The sequence below is a fragment of the Dryobates pubescens genome, chromosome 9 (assembly GCF_014839835.1).
Source record: "Dryobates pubescens isolate bDryPub1 chromosome 9, bDryPub1.pri, whole genome shotgun sequence".
NCBI classification, from domain to species: Eukaryota; Metazoa; Chordata; class Aves; order Piciformes; family Picidae; genus Dryobates; species Dryobates pubescens.
This window is the reverse complement of record NC_071620.1, coordinates 35232186-35253909: the sequence shown is the minus strand read 5'-3', so window position 1 is coordinate 35253909 and position 21724 is coordinate 35232186. Positions and strand designations below refer to the sequence as shown.

The window sequence follows — 21724 nt, the reverse complement described above, 5'->3', positions numbered from 1 at the left end:
CAGTGGAAAAGGTTGCCCAGCGAAGTTGTGGATGCCTCAATCCTGAAAGTGTTCAAAGCCAGGCTGAATGGGGCTTTGAGCAACCTGCTCTAGCAGGAGGTGTTTCTGCTCAAGGCGGGGGCATTGGAACTAGATGATCTTTAAGGTCCCTTCCAACCCAAACCATTCTTTGATTCTATGATTTTCTCCCTTTACATTATTTTTTGAGCTGCCAACTTACACCATTGTTTACAGTAATTTCAGTAATGCAAAAATATGTGCACCCTGCTGCATCAATCAATTTCTATCTGTAATAAGCACATGAACTCTTGTGAAATGTCATCTACGATTTAAAAAGCTAATGAGAGCAGGATTTGGTTCTGTGATTACAGTAATTAGTTACCTATATTGGGTCTTTATTTTTACACTTGGAAAAAAGAAGTCAGAACTCACTATAATACTTTCAGATGGAGCAAAGCCAGCTGGCATGTCTGTATCTATCCATTGACTAAATAAATCCAGTGTCATTAAATAATTTTGTGCAAATAGAAAATCATAATTATTTAATTATCTTCTATTCTTTGCCAAGGCAGTGAGCCTGTCATGAATATGCCTCATTCCACTCCTTATGTATCACTCACTGAATATTTTCCTACAGTGATACTTAACAGTCACACCTGCCTGACTCCTCCTTGATCTCTAAAAGACAAGACAAAAGGCTATTGAAGTTCCAAAATATTCAAGATAATGTTAAGTAGATTTTAAGTCCTGCAGGGTCTTACTTCTTAAGCATTATGCAAGAGATGCTTGCAAGAAGAACCCATCCATAACTGCTCAGTGTTCTTCATACATTTCTACAACTCCTCTACTGTGTTTAGCCTTTGGCTTTTTCTCACAGCCTTGAAAAAGCCTAATGTGTCATCTGAGTCCCAGGAAACAAAACCTTGTTTTGATTTTCTACTTTTCCTGGGATCTTTTTTTATTATTGTTATTTTTGCTAATGTTTTGTTCTGCATTGTTTTATTTCTTGGTTTTTTGTGGACAATCATATGTAGGTTTGTGTAGGTATTATTGTGTGTAGTTTTTGTTATGCTAGATACCACAAAGGCACTCTGTAAATCCTGCCCATAGTCGTGGACATGTCTGGACTGTTTGATGGAGATCATACCTTTGAAGCTTAGAAATACTACAGCACTGACATTTTTGTCAGGCAGTACCTATTTAATAAACAACTAACCAGGAAAAAAATTGCTACTCTTGAGCAAATAAATCCTATCCCAAAGGCAAGAGAGACTCCCTAAAAGTCTGGTGCTCTGGAGCTTCTCTGATTTTGTAAAGCATTTCTGAAAGACTGACATTATATCTAAGTGTTTTGGAGAACAGAACAAATAGTTTACTTAGTCTAGGGAGTTGCACTTGCAGATCTCTGGAGTTTCAAAGCTTCAACATATGTCAATGGGATAGCCATCTGAAGGAGTATACCGAGAACCCAAGTTCATAGCAGTTTCTGCATGATTTACAGGATGAACAGGCATAGTCTTTCCAATAACACAAGGAGTTCCTGGTCCTATTTTCTTCTCCAGTGACATTCATGTGCCAGAATTTTTGGGAGAGACAGAAATCTTCTCCTCAGATACCAACTGTACTAATTACAGTGTCTGTAACTGGGAGGTACTGCCTAAACTTCTGAGTTCATGACATGCAAAATGTATGGTCACCTCCATAGGCCTGTAAATATCTAGACCATTGCTTCTTAAGGAATTTGTTTTCAGGTTGGAAGTGACCACCGTTTTGAAACAACTTCAAAATGCAGCTGCATTGTACAGCTGCATAACTCAAATATGTTTTGGTATGATATGGTGTGGGGTTAAGCACTGGAAATCTTAACCATAGACACAGAAAGGCCACCAGGGACTAGACTGCCCAGGAGCTGGACCCAGGAAATTGTCATTTTGTTACTCAATCCTGTAATTCTGCTACCTCTTTGTATGCTGGCAGCAAGGCCAACTCTGCCTCTTTTCTCCCTCCTTTTGGCTCTCCAGAGGGAGTCCTTATCTGGTAACATGGGGGAGTAGGTCTGTTTGTGGCCTTTAGAGGCCTGGCTCACTTTTTCCTGCATAATTTTGGCCTGTTTAGGGCTAATGGAAGGAAGACAGTGCGGGGGGAAGAAAAAGACCACTGGGGCTTGTGCTTTACTCTGTTTGGGAGAAGGTTTTGGGAGTATTTCATGTATCCTGTATTTGTGTTAGGTGCATTTTGTATTTTTCTGTATATTTTTTAATACAATTTCTGTATTTCTCTCCAATTCAACCAGAGCTTTTAGTTTACTTTATGGGGGAGTAAAATTATATCTGTCCACTCTTTAAGTGAAGACATGGTACCAACTGTGAAAATTGCTGGGTTAAATTATATCACAAATCAATTTAAAAGTAATGCTGAAGAAAGTGTGTATTGATACACAAAAGAAATCTAGTGGGAAACTGCAGTGCAAAGGTGAAGTCAGTGTGGGGACAATTCACTGCATGACTCCCTAGAGGGATCTGCAGGAAGGATCTCTCTTGTGACAAAGAGATAGCTCACATGTAAGAATTGAGTGACATGATCCAAAATAACTTTTTACAGTCTCAGGCCTGTACAAAGTCTCACCCATAGCAGGAGATTTCTCTGTTACTGGTGCAGAAAGACATTTAGGAAACTGCTGCCTGAGCATGGAAATGTCACTGCTTATCACCTCATGGATTAGATCAATGAGGAGGAGGAGAATATCTATTTTCAGGAGCCAGCTGATAGCTTAAAGATCCTTCAGGGAGTTATTTCCTATTCCAAGCCATACTAAGCATTTGTTTCTCCAGTGTGTAGGTCAATGTTGGTCTGAAAGCCAATTGCTTCTGCTGCATCACTTAAATAATTGTTAAAACAGAAGCATAAGTCTCATACTTAGAAGCTGGGTTTAAACCCAGCTTAATTGCATTTTGCAGTGACTCAGATTAAAGATGCTTTAATTTCTAATCATTATGCATATTCTGCTCAAAAGACTTGGACTTTTTATGAAATAGAGTGCCATTGGATTTTCACTACAGAGCAACTGAAAGGACAAGAGTGGTGTGGGTGTGAGATGTTTTCAGGATGCATATGGTATGCTTTCTGTCTTGAAAAGAAAGCGCTTCACTTGATTTCACTTGAGACGGATCAGTGTGCTTCTGTTTGTAAACAAGGAAACAAGGTTAGCAGTGTGGCTTTTAGGGCTTTTACCGTTTTAGAGCAAAAGCAGTGGAACCTGTTGGGCATCATAATGTATACAACAGCATTTAGTGGTATCAGCAGGATCCCTCAGTGTGGTGTGCCTCTGCATGCTCCAGCACTCTTAATTGTTGTGAAATAGAAATCGTGGACTGTAGGTTTTCCAGTCAGTTTTTAACTATTATAAGGGACAGAGATGGAGACTCTGGGAAACCATTTCCAGCATTTGACTACACTTAGCATGAGGACTTGCTTTGGTTGTATCTGATCAGAATCTCCCATGCTGCAGCTTGTCCATTGCCTCTTGTCATTTCTCCATTATCTCAGGAAGATGCTGGCTCTGCCTGTGCTATACATGTGCATTAGCTAGTGACAAACACCAGGGTTTCAAGCTGCACCAGGGGAGGTTCAGGCTAGATGCTAGGAAATACTGCTTCACAGAGGGGGTTATGAAACACTGGAATGGTCTGCCCAGGGCAATGGTGGAGTCACCATCCATAGAGGTGTTTAAGCAGAGTATAGACTTGGCACTTAGGGATGTGGTTCAGTGTTGGCCCCTCAGTGCTGGGTTGAAGGTTGGACTGGATGATCTTTGAGGTCTCTTCCAAACGGATGTTTGCTTCTAATTCTATGTGCAGTCTGCAGCCTGACCAGCACAGAGAAGAAAATATCTAAACAAGATGCATTTTTAGCCATAATTATTAGTTAACTACCTGCTAAGCAAAGCCCTCCAATATGTACAAACAAATCAGTTTAAAAACAAAAAGGTTCACATCAAATTAGCCTAATTATCAGGCTGCCACATCAGCAACAGTACCTTGAAAAGGTGCAATAAATGGGTGAGAGCATATTCTTTGTTTTGCTTTGTTAAGTAGCTGATGTGAATTCCTCTCTGTACTTTGGAGAGGGTCAGAATGGGGTATATTAGTTCATCTTCACACAAACAACAGATCTTTACATTCCAGTGTCTTTAACTCAGAAAGTTTGTTGATACTAAAACTACTCAGTGTTTGGTTGTTCAGTAAGAACAAATCCACCAATGCTCTACAAAGCCATAGATTAGTCCACCTAAGTTACTTTATAACCATGGTAAGATGCTGGGATGCTTGTTTGGTGTTTAAAAAGCTATCCAAATACTGGCATGAGAAACTTGGGATTATAATTCTGGTATTAGTTACTCAGCTGTGCTCAGAGAGGGGAAGAAATTTTGTTTTACAAACAGCTGCTTCTCGGTTCCCCTTAATGCTTCTCACTTTCCCTTCATGTGTCAGAATGCAGCAACTTAGCTCTGAGCAGCAATACATAAGAGAGTATTTAGCCCAGTATTTAGCTCAGTCAAGCTTTACAAAGTTTATTTCTTCATAAAAGTATAATCTGAAGAATTGGTGGGGTTTTTTTAACGCAGGCAAATTGCTTCATGCTACAAAGGCAGAAAGGAAAAAGATTCTGATAATGCTGGCATTTTGGAAGTGCCCAGAATGGCTGTATGAAAGCAGCAGCAGCATTACACAGAACCAGTTTTGCAGTTTCCATTGCATAGCTGAGGTGCAGACTGGAGTGCCAGCCCTACAGCGAAATATGGCATCACGCAAAGGAGTTCTGTTGTAAAACAGTACAACAAGAGTTTTATTTTTGTCTGGTTTGTCCTGCCTCCCTCTGTGAGGTTCATTAGTCTCCAATGAAAGATGCAGTTTGATTCTTGCCTTTTAAATAACTATGTCAAGGGGATAATTCTAGCCACTTTTCATGCCTATACTTGAACACCTGTTTCTCCTTCATTTATCTGCCAAAGAATATTAGTGCAGGATAACACCTACTGATGTTTTGTACTACTGCTGTGGGTTTTTTACCTCATAGTAATTAAGGTCAATACCAAAGTGGCTTTTCTATAAGCTTCAGAAAAAAATTTAAGTAACAAAATCATAAGATGCATACATTGTATGGCAATTTGCTTTAACATTAAGCTAAGTTCAAGATAGTATCACATGTAACTCTCATGTTTCTTCAGAGTATATTCATCCGAAATGTACACCATCCCTCTATTCTGTGAGCCTGTTCTTTATTACAGTGAATTCAAATGTCTTGTAGTTACCTAGTTTCAATGAACCTTCCAATATTTGCAGATTATCAGTGTCATCTTCTCCTGCTGCTTATTCCTCATTTGCAATTATAATAATCCATGATATTTCAGCCATCTCCACAGCAACTAATTAAGATGGCAGAAATAGCCTGACATGTATTGCAGTTATGCAACAGAAATACGTGAACTTTCACTAAAATAAATCAGCCAAATCTTACTGATGCAAAAAAAAAAAAAGACCAGGATAAAGTTAGAACAGAAGAATATTTAAGTAGAGTTGATCATAAAATTGCATTATTTCTTCACTTACATCTGACTTTTGGAGCTACTTCATGAATATTTTCATTAATGTATTTAAAACAACATCCTGGCATTTTGATGATCTTCAGAAAGGTACTTCAAGGTAGTGTCAGCTTTCACAGAATCACAGAATGGTGGGAGTTGGAAGGGACCTCTGGAGATCATCTAGTCCAATCCACCTGATAAGGCAGGATCACCCAGCACAGGTTGCCCAGGGTTGCAATGTCCCAGGCTTGGATACTCTCCAGAGGAGACTCCACAACCTCTCTGGGCAGCTTGTTTCAGTGCTTCCTCACTCTCAAAGGAAAGAAGTTTTTCCTTATGTTTAGATGGAACTTGTTATGTTCCAGTGTGTGCCCATTCCCCCTTGTATAACTGAGCAACACTGAAACTAGTTTGGCCCCATCCTTTACGTATTGGTATTGCCCTTTAGGTATTGGTAAGCACTGATAAGATCAAACTTATAATTGTCCATGGGGCAGTGATTTGCAGTCTCTCAGTGGTTCTTTTGTGAAGTGTAGTGGTTTGAGTCTTAATTGGAGTTTAAGACCTCAGATGGTAGCAAACTGCCTAGATCTGAAATAAAGTTATTAGAAAGTTACATATAAGTTATTAAAAAGTCTGAGCTTTCTCTGGAATTATTGGACAAAACAATCCTGAAGCCCATGTTGAAGAAGGATTCTAAGCCTGGATGCCATACGAACAATGAAGCTACTTTTGTAACCAGCACTACATAGGCCATGAATCCTGACACCAGTTTTGTAATTCTAGATGCTAGTATGTTGAACCTCTGTTATTACTTAACAGGTCTGATTTAATCACACAAGAAAAGTACCCTGACATACATGGTAAGGAGATAAAATTCAAGTCCTTTCAAAGGCAAACAAGATGGCTTTGTGTATTTCACAGCAATTAGATAATTCAAGTCCATGTACAGTTTTGTGTGCTGGGATCAAGGGCGTTTTATCCTAGTTCATTATACTCATCCTCTAAAGATAAGTACAGTCAAGGACACACATAGAAGATCAAGCCAAAGTCCACATGACCCTGTATCTTATCTTGCAGTCAACAATTTAGTAAAAGCTTGGGCAAGCAGCAGGGTGAGTGTGTATCTGTCTGTCCCATCACATAACAGAGCAGATTGCAGTGCTCAGAAATTCATAGACCAAAAGCTTCGGCCAAATTAAGGAACCATGTGGGGATTTATTCTCCATCACTTTGTGTTGTTTGAACCAAATTATACTTTTGGCCTTAATGGCCATCTTTTGCAGTTAATTCCACAATGGTAAAAGACACAGTACACAAAGGCACCTTTTTTTCTCAGATGCACCCTGGGTATTCTTTATTGCTTATGTTTTACCAGCAAATGAATGCCTAATTTTGCTGTTACTGAGCTCCGTTTAGTCCCTGTCAGCTGCCTGTTTTCCAGTAACTTGCTGTAACACTGTTTGCTCCAGCATGGCCTGTGGTCCTGAGGGCACTAGTGCAGACTGAGACCTTGTGTCTCCCTGCTGTTATGGCCCCAGATCTGGAGTAATGGATTGTGACCTCACACAGCATGAGGACAGGAGCTCACACTGCTGCTAAAGGCCACCTCATGCATTTGGAAAGTAAAAGTGTTTCTAGCATGAGCTTCTCGTCACATCTGCATCTAGTATAGTGCAAGGGCTGTGGAGATGCTCTGAAGGGCTATGCCAGGCCAAAGGAACCCTATCTGGTGCAGATCTCAACAGAGGGTATGTAAAATATGTGTACTGGTGTTGGCTATCATAGAATCATCTAGAATGCATCAGGTTGGAAAGTAATCTTGTCCAACCTCCCTAAAATGAGCAGGGACATATTTAACTAGATCTGGTTGCTCAAAACATCATAGTTTTGACCTTGAATATCTCCAGGAATGGGGCCCCAACCACATCCCTGGCCAACCTGTTCCCAGTATTTCACGACCCTCATTGTGAAGAAGTTCCTCTTAATATCCAGCCTAAATCTGCCCTGTCCTAATTTAAAACCATTGCTCCTCATCCTTTCGCTCCATGCCCTTCTAAACAGTTCTTCCCCATCCTTCCTGTATGTCCCAGATATGGAAATGCTGCTATAGGATCTCCCTGGATCCTTCTCTTCTCCAGCTGAACCACCCCAATTCTCCCAGCCTGTCTTCATAGGAGATGTGCTAGCCTATCCTGTGTTAAGACTTGATTTTCCTTCAAGGGAACTACATGGTTCCTGCAGAGCCAAGCCTAGGTGACAGTTAAAATGTATTTTTTGTGACTGTCAGGGGATCAGGACCTTAATATAAAAGATGACAGAAAAAGGCAGTTGCACTCTTAACTCCTGCACAATTTATCACCCCCCTTTAATCATTCTTTCTTCCATAGTTTTTTTATTTCTGCAGTACCTTTTTTGGAGATGAAAAACCAGATTTCCTGTTAGATGTAGAGTAATACAATAGCACACAGGTGCTGTATTTATTTCTGTTCTCTTTTTTACTGCCCCAAGCATTAAGATGGCTTTTCCAGAGAATTCTCTACTGAGTGAGAATGACTAATTTTGCTGTTATTGTGTATAGTTAGGGCTGCCTTTTCCCAAATGCCTTTTTAGCTCTTATCAATGTTGAATTTTGTCACACATCATTTAGTATCATAAGATCTTTTGTGGCTCTTTGCTGTCAGCTTTAGTTTTGAATGCAATCAGCAAATTTTGTCTTCTGCCTATTTGCCAGCCTTTCTATGTGTCTGTAAAGAGAGCAAGTTGTACCACAGCCCTCTGTGTCAGGTATGGGACATTCCTCCTTGCTCACATGTTAGTAATTCACTAGAGGATGCCCATTCTTACCTCATGCCATTTTTATTCTTTCAATAACCTTAACATAGGGATTTTGGAACTCTGAAGGCACCAACAGGGAACAGAGCATCTTCATCCACTGACTTCCATGAACTTTCCTCTTCCAATCCAGAATGATTCTTCTCCTATCTCTCTTCCGTATGAGGTCTCCTATTTCAAGTTATATTCTTTATAGCTGTTCCTAGACTGGTGGTATGGAAACCAGGCTTACTGGTCTGTAATTCCCAGGTGACTTTTGGATTCTTAAAAATAGCAACCTTCCACTTGCCACCTCCCACTTCTCTGTCTTATCTAGGTTATGTACCATGCGTTCATGCTGGATTTCCTGAGAAACTCTGTGGAGAAAACTGCCAGATCTTGGTACTCTTTGTTTTATTGATTTCTTTAAAAAGTTCTCCAAGTGACACTTCACTTGTAAAAAAACTTCCAATGCTCTTTGTAAAGAAGAGTTTCACCCTGCAATTCTGCTGAAGATCTCCTGGATTAGTGCTGCTGTGAAGGATATTTGGCTTATTTACCATGACTTTTATCTGGATAACCCTCACAGCAAAAGTTTCTTCTCATGTTGAGGTGTGATTGAGTTTATGTGCAGTACTCCTCATCCTGTCACTGGGTATCACTGAAAATAGACTGGCTCCATCCTCCTGACAGCCATCCTTCAGCTATTTGTAGATATTGGTAAGTTTCCCTCTCAGCCTTCTCTTCTCCAGAGTAAGCAGTCTGAGGTCTCTCAGTCTTTCCTCCTAAGAGAGATGATCCAGTCCCTTAATCATCCTTGTAGCCTTCCGTTGAATTATCTCCACTAGTTCCCTGTCACTCTTGAACTGGGGAGCCCTGGAACCGTACACAATACTCCAGATGTGGTCTAACTAGGGCTGAGTAGAGGGGGAGAAGAACCTCCCTTGACCTGCTGGACACACTCTTCTTAATGCACCCAAGTATAGTATTGGTCTTCATGGCCACCAGGACACATTGCTGCCCATGAATAATTACCAACCAGCACTCCAAAGTCCTTCTTTGTGGAGCTACTCTCCAGCAGGTCAGACCCTACAACCTGTACTGTAGTGTTCCTCCCCATGTTACTAGCTTCTCTCTCAAGGAGGTGCTAAGCCAACTTCAGATTCAAATAGGTATTTCTTAGAATACATAGAATACATAGAATAAACCAGGTTGGAAGAGACCTTCAAGATCACCGCGTCCAACCCATCAACCAATCCAACACCACCCAAACAACTAACCCACGGCACCAAGCAACCCATCAAGCCTCCTCCTGAAAACCTCCAGTGATGGCGACTCCACCACCTCCCCAGGCAGCCCATTCCAATGGGCAATCACTCTTTCTGTATAGAACTTTTTCCTAACATCTAGCCTGAACCTCCCCTGGCGCAGCCTGAGACTGTGTCCTCTTGTTCTGGTACTGGCTGCCTGGGAGAAGAGACCAACATCCGTCTGTCTACAGCTAAGTGTTATAACTTTTATTTGAAATCGATGAACATGTGGACACAAATACACAACTATTCATCTGCTTTCTATGTCTATCTTTGGATGCTGCTGTGTCCTAATTATTCCAGTATAAGTGGAAGAACTGTAAATGCGCATTTTGGGTGACATGCATGTGTATTATGTTTCTCCACATCTCCCTCTGGTGAAATAGAAGCATCTATCAGATCAAGCTTTCCTCAGTGTAACCAAAATAAGTTTTCATTAGGCAGTAATGCACTGTGTGGGCCCCTCAATTTAAGAAGGACATTGAGACTCTTGAATGTGTCCAGAGAAGGGCAATGAGGCTGATGAGAGGCCTTGAGCCACAAGCCCTACGAGAAGAGGCTGAGGGAGCTGGGATTGTTTAGCCTGGAGAAGAGGAGGCTTAGAGGAGACCTTATTGTCATCTACAACTACCTGAAGGGTGGTTGTAGCCAGGTGGGCATTGGTCTCTTCTCCCAGGCAACCAGCACCAGAACAAGAGGACACAGTCTCAAGCTGTGCCAGGGGAAGTTTAGGCTGGAGGTGAGGAGAAAGTTCTTCACAGAGAGAGTCGTTAGCTGTTGGAATGAGCTGACCAGGAAGGTAGTGGAGTCCCCATCCCTGGAGGTGTTCAAGAGGGGATTGGACGTGGCACTTGGTGCCATGGTTTGGTACTCATGAGGTCTTAGGTGATAGGTTGGACTTGATGATCTTTGAGGTTTCTTCCAATGTTCTTGATTCTATGTTTTTAAACATCCTCTGGCTGTAGGTATCATGTAATTTATGTTTGGGAAGTTATAGCTGTAAGGTAAAATGAAGCTGTAAAACAACCTAGACAGCAGTTTGCTGTCACTATAGAAAGAGTTGTGCTGCTTATCTTACTGAGCACAATTCTCTTTTCTGTCAGCAGGCAGATCCTCCAAGCTAGCAAACAAGGAGACCAAATACTGGCCAGTACTTTGGTTGTCATTTCCTAGAGCTCCATCCGAGCATTCTTCTCTCCTTTCTTAGCATCAGCCTGATATTGTTTTGGTTCTCTCAGTATTTAACCCCCTCTTTCTGTCCCAGGAAAACAGACTCATCCTTTAAAAGTTATGCTGAAGAATCCAGTTTCCTGACATCTGCTAGACTTGTTTCTGTAAACTGTGCTCTGTATTTTGCCATCTGGATGTGTTGTCTGATGAGGAGCAAATCCAAGAGCAGCAGCTTGCCTGGTTATTTATATCCCATGTGTAAACTCTGCCTGGAGAGAATTCTGTTTAGCTCCAGAGTTTCAAGAAGTTATTTTATTCTATCAATGCTCATCATGCAGTGCTTTGGTTTTTGCATTGAGGAAGGTCCCTTGAATGTTTATGCAGCAAAATATTGCAAATAGACATTTGTGTCATTAGAGGTGACACTACAGATCCCTACTGCAGAATTGCTTGTCTGGGAACCATCTTCTCTGGGTAGGGGAATCCCACTGCAGACACCTCCTCCAGCTCTTTGCTACTTTGCTTTTAGGATAGCTACTGTTTGTTGTACACACAGAAATCTGAGACTGCAAGGTGCCTAAAGCAAGTTGAGTCAGTGTGAGAAGCACACTTCTCTAGGATGTACAGCTGCTGCTGCTGTTCCTACATACTCCTTTCAGATGTCTTCACTTATCTTGTTTGCTTGCAAAGACTTGAGAGTAGAACTCATCTTCTTAGTTTCTTTGACACAAGAACTTCTGCATGTTGTAACACAGAAGCCTGTAGGAGAAACCATTCATTTCACCCATATGAAAACATGGATGGATCTCCTATCATAAGGATTGCGTCAGCTGCCTTCTGCTGGCATTTAGGATGTAGCTTCACTACAACTATGGTGATAACAGCTATGCTAAATTTATCTTCAATCTAGCTATTCTTCCTTAAGGTGCTGGTAGCAGTATGGGTTTTAGTATAAGCTGTTCTAGTCTGCCAGGTTTCTTACTTGGATGAAAGCCTTCAACTAAGTCAGTACCATCCTCTCATTACTGCTTTTGATGCCTAAATTGTGTATCTTCTGAACACCCAAGGTATGGCTTTCTGTGCTGCAGTCACACTGCACACTCTGTATTTGCAGAGCATGTATTCTCTAAGATGTGGTAAGTTACCTGGTTGCAAACTTCTTTAAGTAAGTGACCAAGCCTCATTTTTCATTAAGTAGTGGAAAGCAATACCTGTTAGTGACTCAGTTTGTCAGTTCTTGACCTAGTTTTACCTAGGAAATCATGAAAACTCTGTGCAGCAGGTCAGAAGGAAGAACAGGAGCAATAGTTTTGTTTGTTAGTTTGTTTAAATATTCTGGTTCTTAATTTATTTCTAATCTACAGTATAATACTTACACAGTGCAACAAGAAGAGCCATTATGTAGAAATGAGGGATTAAAATGTGAGTCTTTCCAAAATACTATTGATAGGCTATCAGAGTTTATTGACACAGGAGAGTTCTGTTTTGCTGTTCATTGGCTGGGCAGCTGAGGGTGGTAACATTTTACTTAAGGCTGTCTGCAGTCTTGTTTCCTTTTCACTTTCATTTTCTTAGATTTTTTTCAAACACACACCTTTAGTTATTTTTATCAATATTTTTTATCTCCAGTTTTCATGTATTTAACTTCTGCCAGGCTTGCACTGCTTGGCCTGTGAAATCCATTATGTTGGATTTCTTTGGACCTAGCTTGAAATTTAGTTTTTTCCCTAGCAAGGCAGCTTCTTTTATTGATTTTTTTTCAATCTTTATATATCAAAAACCCCATCAGTCCATCTGCTCTTGTATTACATTTCTGATTTCTCTAGTTATTGTGCTTCTGTTAATTATGGTACAGTTGTTCAGATTTAATTTCTGTGCCTTTTCTTTTGTTTGCTGAAATCTTGACTGTCTGCTGCATTTCTGTGTTATGTTTCTGTATTGTGCTCTTCTTTGCTTAAAATGGTTTGCAGTATTCGATTAGCTCCTGCAATTCTGTTTGCAGGTTTGAATTTGTATCAGTTTTCCTCCCATGTCTCCCATGTAGTAATGATCAGTGTTAATGTAGCATTTTAAGCCTGATTTCAGCTTCTTCCTCCGTTTTACTTTCTCCCACCATCAGTAATGAAGAGAGAATTCAACTTTTATCTGTACTTACCAGGAGTGGCAGCTGAGATTTAACACATCCAAGTGCCAGGTTCTATACATTGGCCACAGCAACCCCATGCAGTGCTACAGGCTGGGGACGGAGTGGCTGGAGAGCAGCCAGGCAGAAAGGGACCTGGGGGTACTGGTCGATGGTAGGCTGAACATGAGCCTGCAGTGTGCCCAGGCAGCCAAGAGGGCCAATGGCATCCTGGCCTGCATCAGGAACAGTGTGGCCAGCAGGAGCAGGGAGGTCATTCTGCCCCTGTACGCTGCACTGGTTAGGCCACACCTTGAGTACTGTGTCCAGTTCTGGGCCCCTCAGTTTAGGAAGGAGGTTGAGTTGCTGGAATGTGTCCAGAGAAGGGCAACGAAGTTGGTGAAGGGTTTGGAACACAAGCCCTATGAGGAGAGGCTGAGGGAGCTGGGGTTGCTTAGCCTGGAGGAGAGGAGGCTCAGGGGTGACCTTGTTGCTCTCTACAACTACCTTGTTGGTCTCTTCTCCCAGGCAGCCAGCACCAGAACAAGAGGGCACAGCCTCAAGCTGCACCAGGGGAGGTTTAGGCTGGAGGTTAGGAAGAAGTTCTATACAGAGAGAGTGATTGCCCATTGGAACAGGCTGTCCGGGGAGGAGGTGGAGTCACCATCATTGGAGGTGTTCAGAAGGAGACTTGATAGGGTGCTTGGTGCCATGGTTTAGGTGATCTTGAAGGTCTCTTCCAACCTGGTTTATTCTATTCTACAGATTTTAGTTTGGATCCCACATTTCCAAAGGAATATATATATTTACTGTGTGATTTCAGAGGTTTGCCTGCCACACATGATGATTTTCTGTGCTCCTTGTCCAGTGCTTCTGACTGGAGATGGACTGGTGTCTTGAAGTGATCTAAATATGAGTAGAATCAAGATGCCCTAATGTCATCTTCCTTATGTTTTAAGTAGTCATAACTTAAAATGAATTCAGTTCTGCTTGCAAGACTGGAAACAAAATAGAGTGATGGGGCATTGCTCTCTTTTTCTTGTCATTTTGCCTTAATGATAGCTAAACAAATTTTAAGAAAGGTCATTTCCTAACTGATGGTGTTGGTCACTGGCTGCAGAGCAGTTGCTGTGCTACTGATCTAGCAGGTGATGAGCCAAGTCCTTTCAACTTGTCTGTTGAAACACTCACTTTTCTACCTCTGTACTGATAATGATACTATTTCCATCACAGAGCACAACGGCTTATTGAAGGAATAAAGACAAAACTGTGCTTGATTTTTAGAGTGGTGGGGCAGGAAATCCTCATGACCCTGCCCAAGGCTTTACTGATCTTAATGGGTCTGCCACAGAGAAAAGCTCTACTTGAACAACAGAAGGGCTGCTGCTCCTGAGGGATGAGTTCAAAAACACCAGCTCAGAGACATTAATAGAAATGCTTCCCACTGTTTCTTTATCATAGCTTAAAAGAAACAGCACACAGCAGAGCACACTGGCAAAATCTGTACACTTCTATAATAAAATACACATACACTCCATTCTATGAACTGGTAACTGAGTGATTCTTGGAAAATGGGTGAATTTGTTAACATAACGAGTTGCTGGCATATGTAGTTGCCATAAAGAGGGCTTAATTCTTACTTCTAATCTCCTGAAAGATTTTACAGATGAAAAAAAATAAGGTTAATTGCCAAGGAAAATCACCAGTGAAGTAATACATCCTTTGTTAAATATTAATTATATTTAATTTTTCCCCATCACAGAATTTGCAAGGCTGTCATGAATCAGGGATTGATTCAGAGGTTTTTCTTTATCCTCTGTTGTGAATGGACCCTTTCTCAGTAGAGAGTGAATGAATTTATTTTGTATCAGCTTTGTGCTCAAAAAAGAAAATCCTTCATAAAAGAACTGGTAATGTTTGCCAGAGAAATCCAGACTGAGTAAAACATTCATTGTTCAGGCTGCTAGATCCTAATAAATTCTGCATCTCAGTGTTTGCAATTTTTTTTTCCATCTGATCCAGCAGTAGTGTAGCAGTTTATGTACTTAAATGCATGAGACAGTCTGGGAGGAAGATTTGTGCTAAAGGCAGGCAGCATGTTCCATAGTTTTAGTATAACATCTGTTATTATCATTCAGTGCTGCTCTTAGCCCAGCATGCCCTTCCTCTAAATATCTTATTAATTAAACTGGCTTAGTAGGGAAATAATTAATACTTTAAGTCCTGTACCTACTTAGAAAGGATTTAGAAACTCACAAAAATTGTTTTAGTCTGAGCTTTAAACAGGAGGATTTCATTCTTGAACAGAAGCATATTACAACTAAAAGTACGTACCTGAAAACCCTGGATTATATAGGCATCCTGGGTTGCATTAAGAAGTGTGACCAGCTGGTCAAGGGAGTTTCTCTTCCCCCTCTGCTCCAGTGAAGCCATATCTGGAGTATTGTGTCCAATTCCAGGCTTCCCAGTTCAAGAGAAACAAGGAACTACTGGAGAGATTGCAGTACAGGCTACAAAAAGGATGAGGGGACTGGAGCATCTCTCTGATAAGACTCTTTAGCCTGGAGAAGACTGAGAAGGGATCTTCTTAATGCTTACCAATCTCTAAAAGGCATGTGTATCTGACAGCAAATAACCTGCAACAGTGTTCAGTTCAAGCATAGCTGATTTACCAAATACATGTGCCCCTGCAGGAACCACCAATATGCACCAGTTCCATAAAAGGTTACACCCTCATGTTCTCAGGGATGGAGACAGGGTTTTGAAGACTGTTTTGCTTTAAATCTGCCTTGGGCAGACTGGAGTTGCAGAGTCCCGGTTCATCTGTGTGTGTGTGCATCTGTACAGGGTCTGATAGGGGAGCATATGGCAAAAGCAATTTGCCCTTGACTGTGCCTCTCTTTTGGCAGGCACAGGCTTGTTTCTCGCAGAGTGTGCACAGTCACAGCCACTCCTGCACATCACTTCTCATGCCCCTTGCTTTCTGGCTTTCAGCTCTTTGCCTGAATGTATGTCCTTTGTGGTGTTGTAGTTAATTGGACATTGTTTTAATTACTGCTGAATTAAACAAACATGAAATTTCTGTCATTTTGCCACCCCAATGACTACAGTCTCCAAGCAGGCAATACAAGACTTGGGCTGTTCAGGCCTGGTGTAAATCACACTGGCTCTCATGGATTTTCCCATTGTTGGGGATAACACTCCTCCAAGGAGGAGTTAGAGAGGTCTTTTTTTGCACTGTCCCAAACATTTGATCTGCTCTCACTGTTATTAGTGGTAAACAAGACTTGGTTCCACAGGGTAGCAAAGGTGCCAGTCCTCTTCCATGGCCTGGGGACAGTCCGTTGCCACAGATTTCATTGGTGTGATCCTTTGTGTTGAGTCCTTTCTTACCTTCCCCTCTTTAGCTTCTGCATTAATTGCTTTTTTCTCCCTTTGCTGTCTCTAGTTCTCCACAGAAATGCTTGGGTCATGTGTCAGAATTAAGCAATGGGAGCGCAGACATGCTCTGAAATCAGTCAGCCTATGACCACTGCTGTCAGTAACAGCTGTGCTACAGCAGCAGGCAGATTCTCTGGACTGCCAGTACCCTTTGAGATGCGAATTTGTCACTGACTGAAGAGGAGAAAACGCATAGAGCCTTTATAAACAATCATTTTCCTTCTTACCTATTTATGTTGACCTTTCTCCTTTGCTTACAGCTTTGGAAAGAAAAATATCAATGAGGCAAAGCAGAGAAGAGCTTATAAAACGAGGAGTGCTGAAAGAAATTTTTGATAAAGGTAAGTGTTATTCTTTTCACAATGTTAAACTGACATTCCATATAGTTTTATGGCCAGGTGTTACATTATGGTAACACTAGAAACTGGGAATACAGTCCTGAATTGCGGGTCTCCAAAGACCTGGCTTGATTTCACTGTGGGCTGGCCCTCTCTGTTGGGTACATGTGATGGTTACCTGTGGGAATGACAGTGACGAGCAGTGTGAGCAATCTGGCAGTGCAGGCCTGGAGCCTGACATGGTGGTAGGCCATGCTCAGCATAAGTGCAGAGCCACTTACCAGTATGCCAAAACAGTGCTGTGCCTGCAGCACTGTAACTAAAACAAGACGCTGGTAGCTACAAACATAGTAAGTTATCTCAGGACAACAGGACATGCACCTGCATCAACAAACCTCGCGTGTCATCCATAGTTGGACCAATAATCTACAATAGTGTGATGTGTGGTCACTCATAGGGGACCAATGAGTCCATGCCAACAAGGCATACCAAGGTTATATACATTGTAGCAGTTTCCTTGCTACGCTCTTCTTTTTCTGCCTCTCCTGTCTCCTCTCCTTCCATGCTTTGCTGTGCCATGCTTTCACCATAGGCCTGAGCCATAGGCCTGCAATACTGGAACAATAAAGGATCAATACCTGATCATATTGGTCGGCCGTATTGATTCCAAGAACCTCCGTCATCGCCATATCTGGCTAAAGTTACCTAGCAAATAAAACTGAAAACTAACCAGAAATGTGAAGCAGTGGAGAGATAAATGACAGCAACAGGCATTCACTGCAGACATCAAGGCATCCAGGCTGCAGGGAGATGCCATGAGTCCTTGCCTGTGTTGCATGTGTTATCATTGTCTGATTGAGTCACTCTGGGATTAACTGTTGTGGAAAAGGGAAACATTTCAAGAGTTTGGATCCTGCCAAGCACAGAACAGTGCAAATTCCTTTGAAACAGCTGCCAACACATAATAATAATTCCTTGTTCAGGATAATTAATTTGTTGAGTTGGTAATGTATTCTTTACACAAAAGGCCATTGTTTTACAAACACCATTGTGTTACACTGAAAATGCAACAGATACTCGACATCTATTACATATGTGTCAGTCTTTAACTGTAGTTTTTATTTTGCTGCTTCCCTCATTAATAACTAAGAGAAAGAACTCCACAAATTACATAAATGCCAAAGTTGCTTGTGAATTTCAATAGAATTATGTTTATGTCTTAAAGCCACATTAATTCAAAGTCTAGAAGTCTTTACAATACCAGCACAAAACCTCTTGGAAGTCAGTAGAAGTTATACATTTTCAGAGATATTAGAAGAAGGCTCTATTTCATAAAGTCTGGAGTATTTAAATCTGCCACCAGCTTTTTTGGTCTAGTATATTGGGATTTAAATACTTGCTTACTCAAACTGCTTATTAGTGAAAAGAAAAAAAAACCAACAAACAAAAACCAGCCCACAGTGTTAAAAAACCAAAGAATGCTTCTCATTTAATTTTAGAGGGTTTACCCATTATGTCCTTTAGATGCTTCTAATCCTTTAAATAAAACATTACCCATGCTCTCACTATGACATGCTGGCTTGGAAGTCATACTAGATGCAACTTTCCTGGCAAAAAACCTTTCTCACTGCTGTGCGTTGTAAATGTTTTGGGGTGTCACTTAAATCAGATATGCAGCCAAGAGGCATGCATCTCCACACCCAGCAAGGCACAGACCAAGTGTGTTGCAGCCCAGGCGAGGCCAGGATGCCCTGGTCAGCTCATGTCAGCTTTCACATCTGTTTGAGTGTGACCTCCTTCATCCCTGCCTCACATCCCAAACACAGCTACTTTCTGACAAGTCCCTACACATACCTAAAGTCATCCCCAGAAAAAGTCTTTCCCATGCAGCCTGACTCTGCCCTTCAATTTGCTACCAGTGTTGCAGCTTTCTCCATTAATGCATCATATAATGCTCTAGTTTGTAATCTTCTATGTCATCTTGCGACACAGATGATAAGCTGTCTGGAAGTCCTCATCTGAAAAAGAGGTTAATTCCTCTTTGTAGTAATTTTTCACCTTTTTGTATCAGAAAAAGCTGGTACAAAATGCTGAATCACAGAATCACCATGGTTGGAAAAGACCTCCAAGATCAACTCCAACCATTATCCAATTCTAACCAGGGCCACTACTACACCACATCCCTGAGCACTGTTATCTAGACAGCTTTTAAATACATCCAGGGATGTCAATTCAACCACTTTGCTGGGTGGCCTGTTCCAGTCTTTGAGAACCCTTTCTGTATAGAAGCTTTTCTTAATGTCTAACCTAAACCTCCCCTGGTGTAACTTGATGCCACTTCCTCTTGTCCTATCACTTGTGACTTGGGAGAAGAGACTAAGGCCCACCTCTTTACAACCTCTTTCCAGGTACTTGTAAGAGAGCAACTTGGTCTCCTCCCCTCAGCCTCCTTTTCTTCAGCCTAAGCAACCCCAGCAATCTCAGCCACTCCTCATAGGAGTTATTCTCAAGACCCTTCACCAGCTTTGTTGTCCTTCTCTGGAACCACTCCAGCACCTCAATGTCTCTCTTATACTGTGGCACACAAAACTGAACACAGCACTCAAGGTGCCACTGCAACAGTGTCCAGTACAGTGAGACAATCACCTCTCTAATCCTGCTGGCCACACTATTCCTGGTGCAGGACAGGATGCATTTGCCTTCTTGGACACCTGGGCACACTGCTGGATCAGCAGGCTGTCAATCAACAGCCCCAAATCTCTTTCTGCTGAGGAGCTTTCCAGCCATAAAGCCCTTTGCCTATAGCATTGCATGGAGTTGTTGTGACCCAAATGCAGGACTTGGCACTTGGCCTTGTTGAAGCCTGTAAGACTGGCCTCAGCCCATTGATCCAGCCTGTTCAACTCCCTCTGAAGAGCCTTCCTACTCTCCAGCAGATCAATACTCCCACCTAACTGTTGTTGTCTGCAAACTTACTGAGAGTGCTCTCAATCTAGGCTTCCTGCTATGGTACAGCCTGTGGCATATTGAGGCACGGACTCTGAGTTGCGGATCGAAGACCCTTTATTGAGAGACAGCTATGCTTACACATTGTCAAAGCAGCTGACGCAGCAGCCTGAAAGCAAGCTTGTTTCACAAGCAGCAGTTTTCCACTTAGCTACACAGTTCCTTATCTTAAACATTTGCACAACCACAAAAGCCTACATCAGATGTTCTTATCCTGTCCCTGCTCCTTGTTCTTAATCTCTTTTTTACTGTTCGCAGGGCTTTATTCCAACAAGCATGATTGTGTCTTTGTTCCAGGGTCGATCTCCATCTATCGAGGTCATTGATTTGGCTCCTTGCAGCCCCACATCTTCTTCTTCTTCATATATGTTAAAAAAGCCTGTTTCAAAGCACAATTAGCCATTACCTGCAAACACTGCAAACAGACAGAGAACACAGATTAAAATACAAATAAAAATTAACAAACATCCCAAAACAAATTTTACCAACTGTAAAACCCATCTTCGCAGTCCTCCAAAAAGATTCCCAAGAGATCAAATCCATCATCTTGTCTGTGTTTCTTAACTCCATCCTGTAAGTCCTGAATACTGTAATGTACAGATTGAGAGAGTTCTGAAAGCACAAGCCATCAAAATCCTGACACCCATGGCCTTGTGCTAACAACAAAAAATCTATAGCTGCCCTATTCTGCAGTGTTGCATGCCCAACCAAATCAGCACCCAGTAGTAGTCCACTTAAGGCAAGAAAAGTGGCATTATTGTATTTAGATAATCAATATCCACCCCAACTTACTGAGGGTTGCTAGTGTTTGAGGAACTGCAACCCCAAGTGCCAACACTGATGCTGCTATTATCTTATCAGGACCCCAAAAGTCTATATTATCTTTACAATCAGGTTGATAGGCATGAGCATTTTGTTTATGCCTTCTAAGTTTATGCGTTCTAATCATTGATATGTTGGGTGTTAATATTGTCAATCTTCCTAAACTACAGGGTCCTCCCATCATGTGAGAGGGGATGCCAGACCATGCTCTATCCCCACAAATAAAAAAGAATGCAGGGGGGGTGGGGGAGGGTAGGCTCAATGGACTGTTACTGGACCTTGACAAATTTACAGCAGTATGATTACACCAAGCACTACTATTTCTATAAGCAGCTAAGCTATCATTCACCTATTGACTCATTGAACGACTCTTTCCACTGTAATTAAAATTCAAACAATAATCCATTTTAACTGCTCCTAACAAATTAATTTCCTGTGGTTCTAATCCACTAGGCCTCAGACACAGTGTCCACCTGTCCCATGCTTCAACAAGATTTTTAGGATTGATAACTAGAGCTTTTTGCCCAACTAGTATTGTCCAGTCATCAACAGGTATCCCTATGAGACACGTCAAAGTAATTCCCTGGTGAGGCTGTTAGTAGGCAGAGGATGTCTTGTCCTGTCTTACTGGCCAAGGTGATCCATATGTTGGTCTTAGGTTGTGGTGGGACCCATATTGCTGTGGTTGCCATGATAGAGACAACAAAGAAGGTGAGGATAGAAATGGCCAGACCCATTGTGAGCCAGTTCCTGTAGAAACACAAGCATAACCTCTACCTCAAGTTATGAGAGAATATGGTCCTTCCCATTGGCCTGAATTTAAGTCTTTTATCATTACTTAAGCTCTTTATTTTACTGGTTGCAGATTACTATAACCAAAATGGTTTTGAACTGGGGATCCAGCATCTGTCCAATGATTTCAAAAATTGAGAATGTAACATGCTTTTGCTACTCTTTCCTGAGGGGACATACACATACTCCCCCTTTTTTGTCTTTGCAACATACTTTTCAAAGTGCCATAGTCAATTACTGCTTGGCCTGTGGGCAAGTGTGGAATGCCCATAAGATGTTGAATGCCCCATTGCTGCAAAAAAAGCTATTTGTTTTACAGCAACAT

The 21724-nt window shown here is 41.6% G+C and overlaps 1 protein-coding gene across 8 annotated transcripts in view; it reads left to right on the top strand.

The window, feature by feature from the left end:
• Nucleotides 1-21724, top strand: part of PHACTR1 (phosphatase and actin regulator 1) — a 346438-nt gene that overhangs the window by 247782 nt on the left and 76932 nt on the right. For all 8 annotated transcript variants that reach the window (XM_054164428.1, XM_054164427.1, XM_054164431.1 and 5 more), the window contains one exon: nt 16702-16782. In XM_054164428.1, the coding sequence (XP_054020403.1) occupies nt 16702-16782 (81 nt within the window). The remainder of the gene's footprint in view (nt 1-16701; nt 16783-21724) is intronic.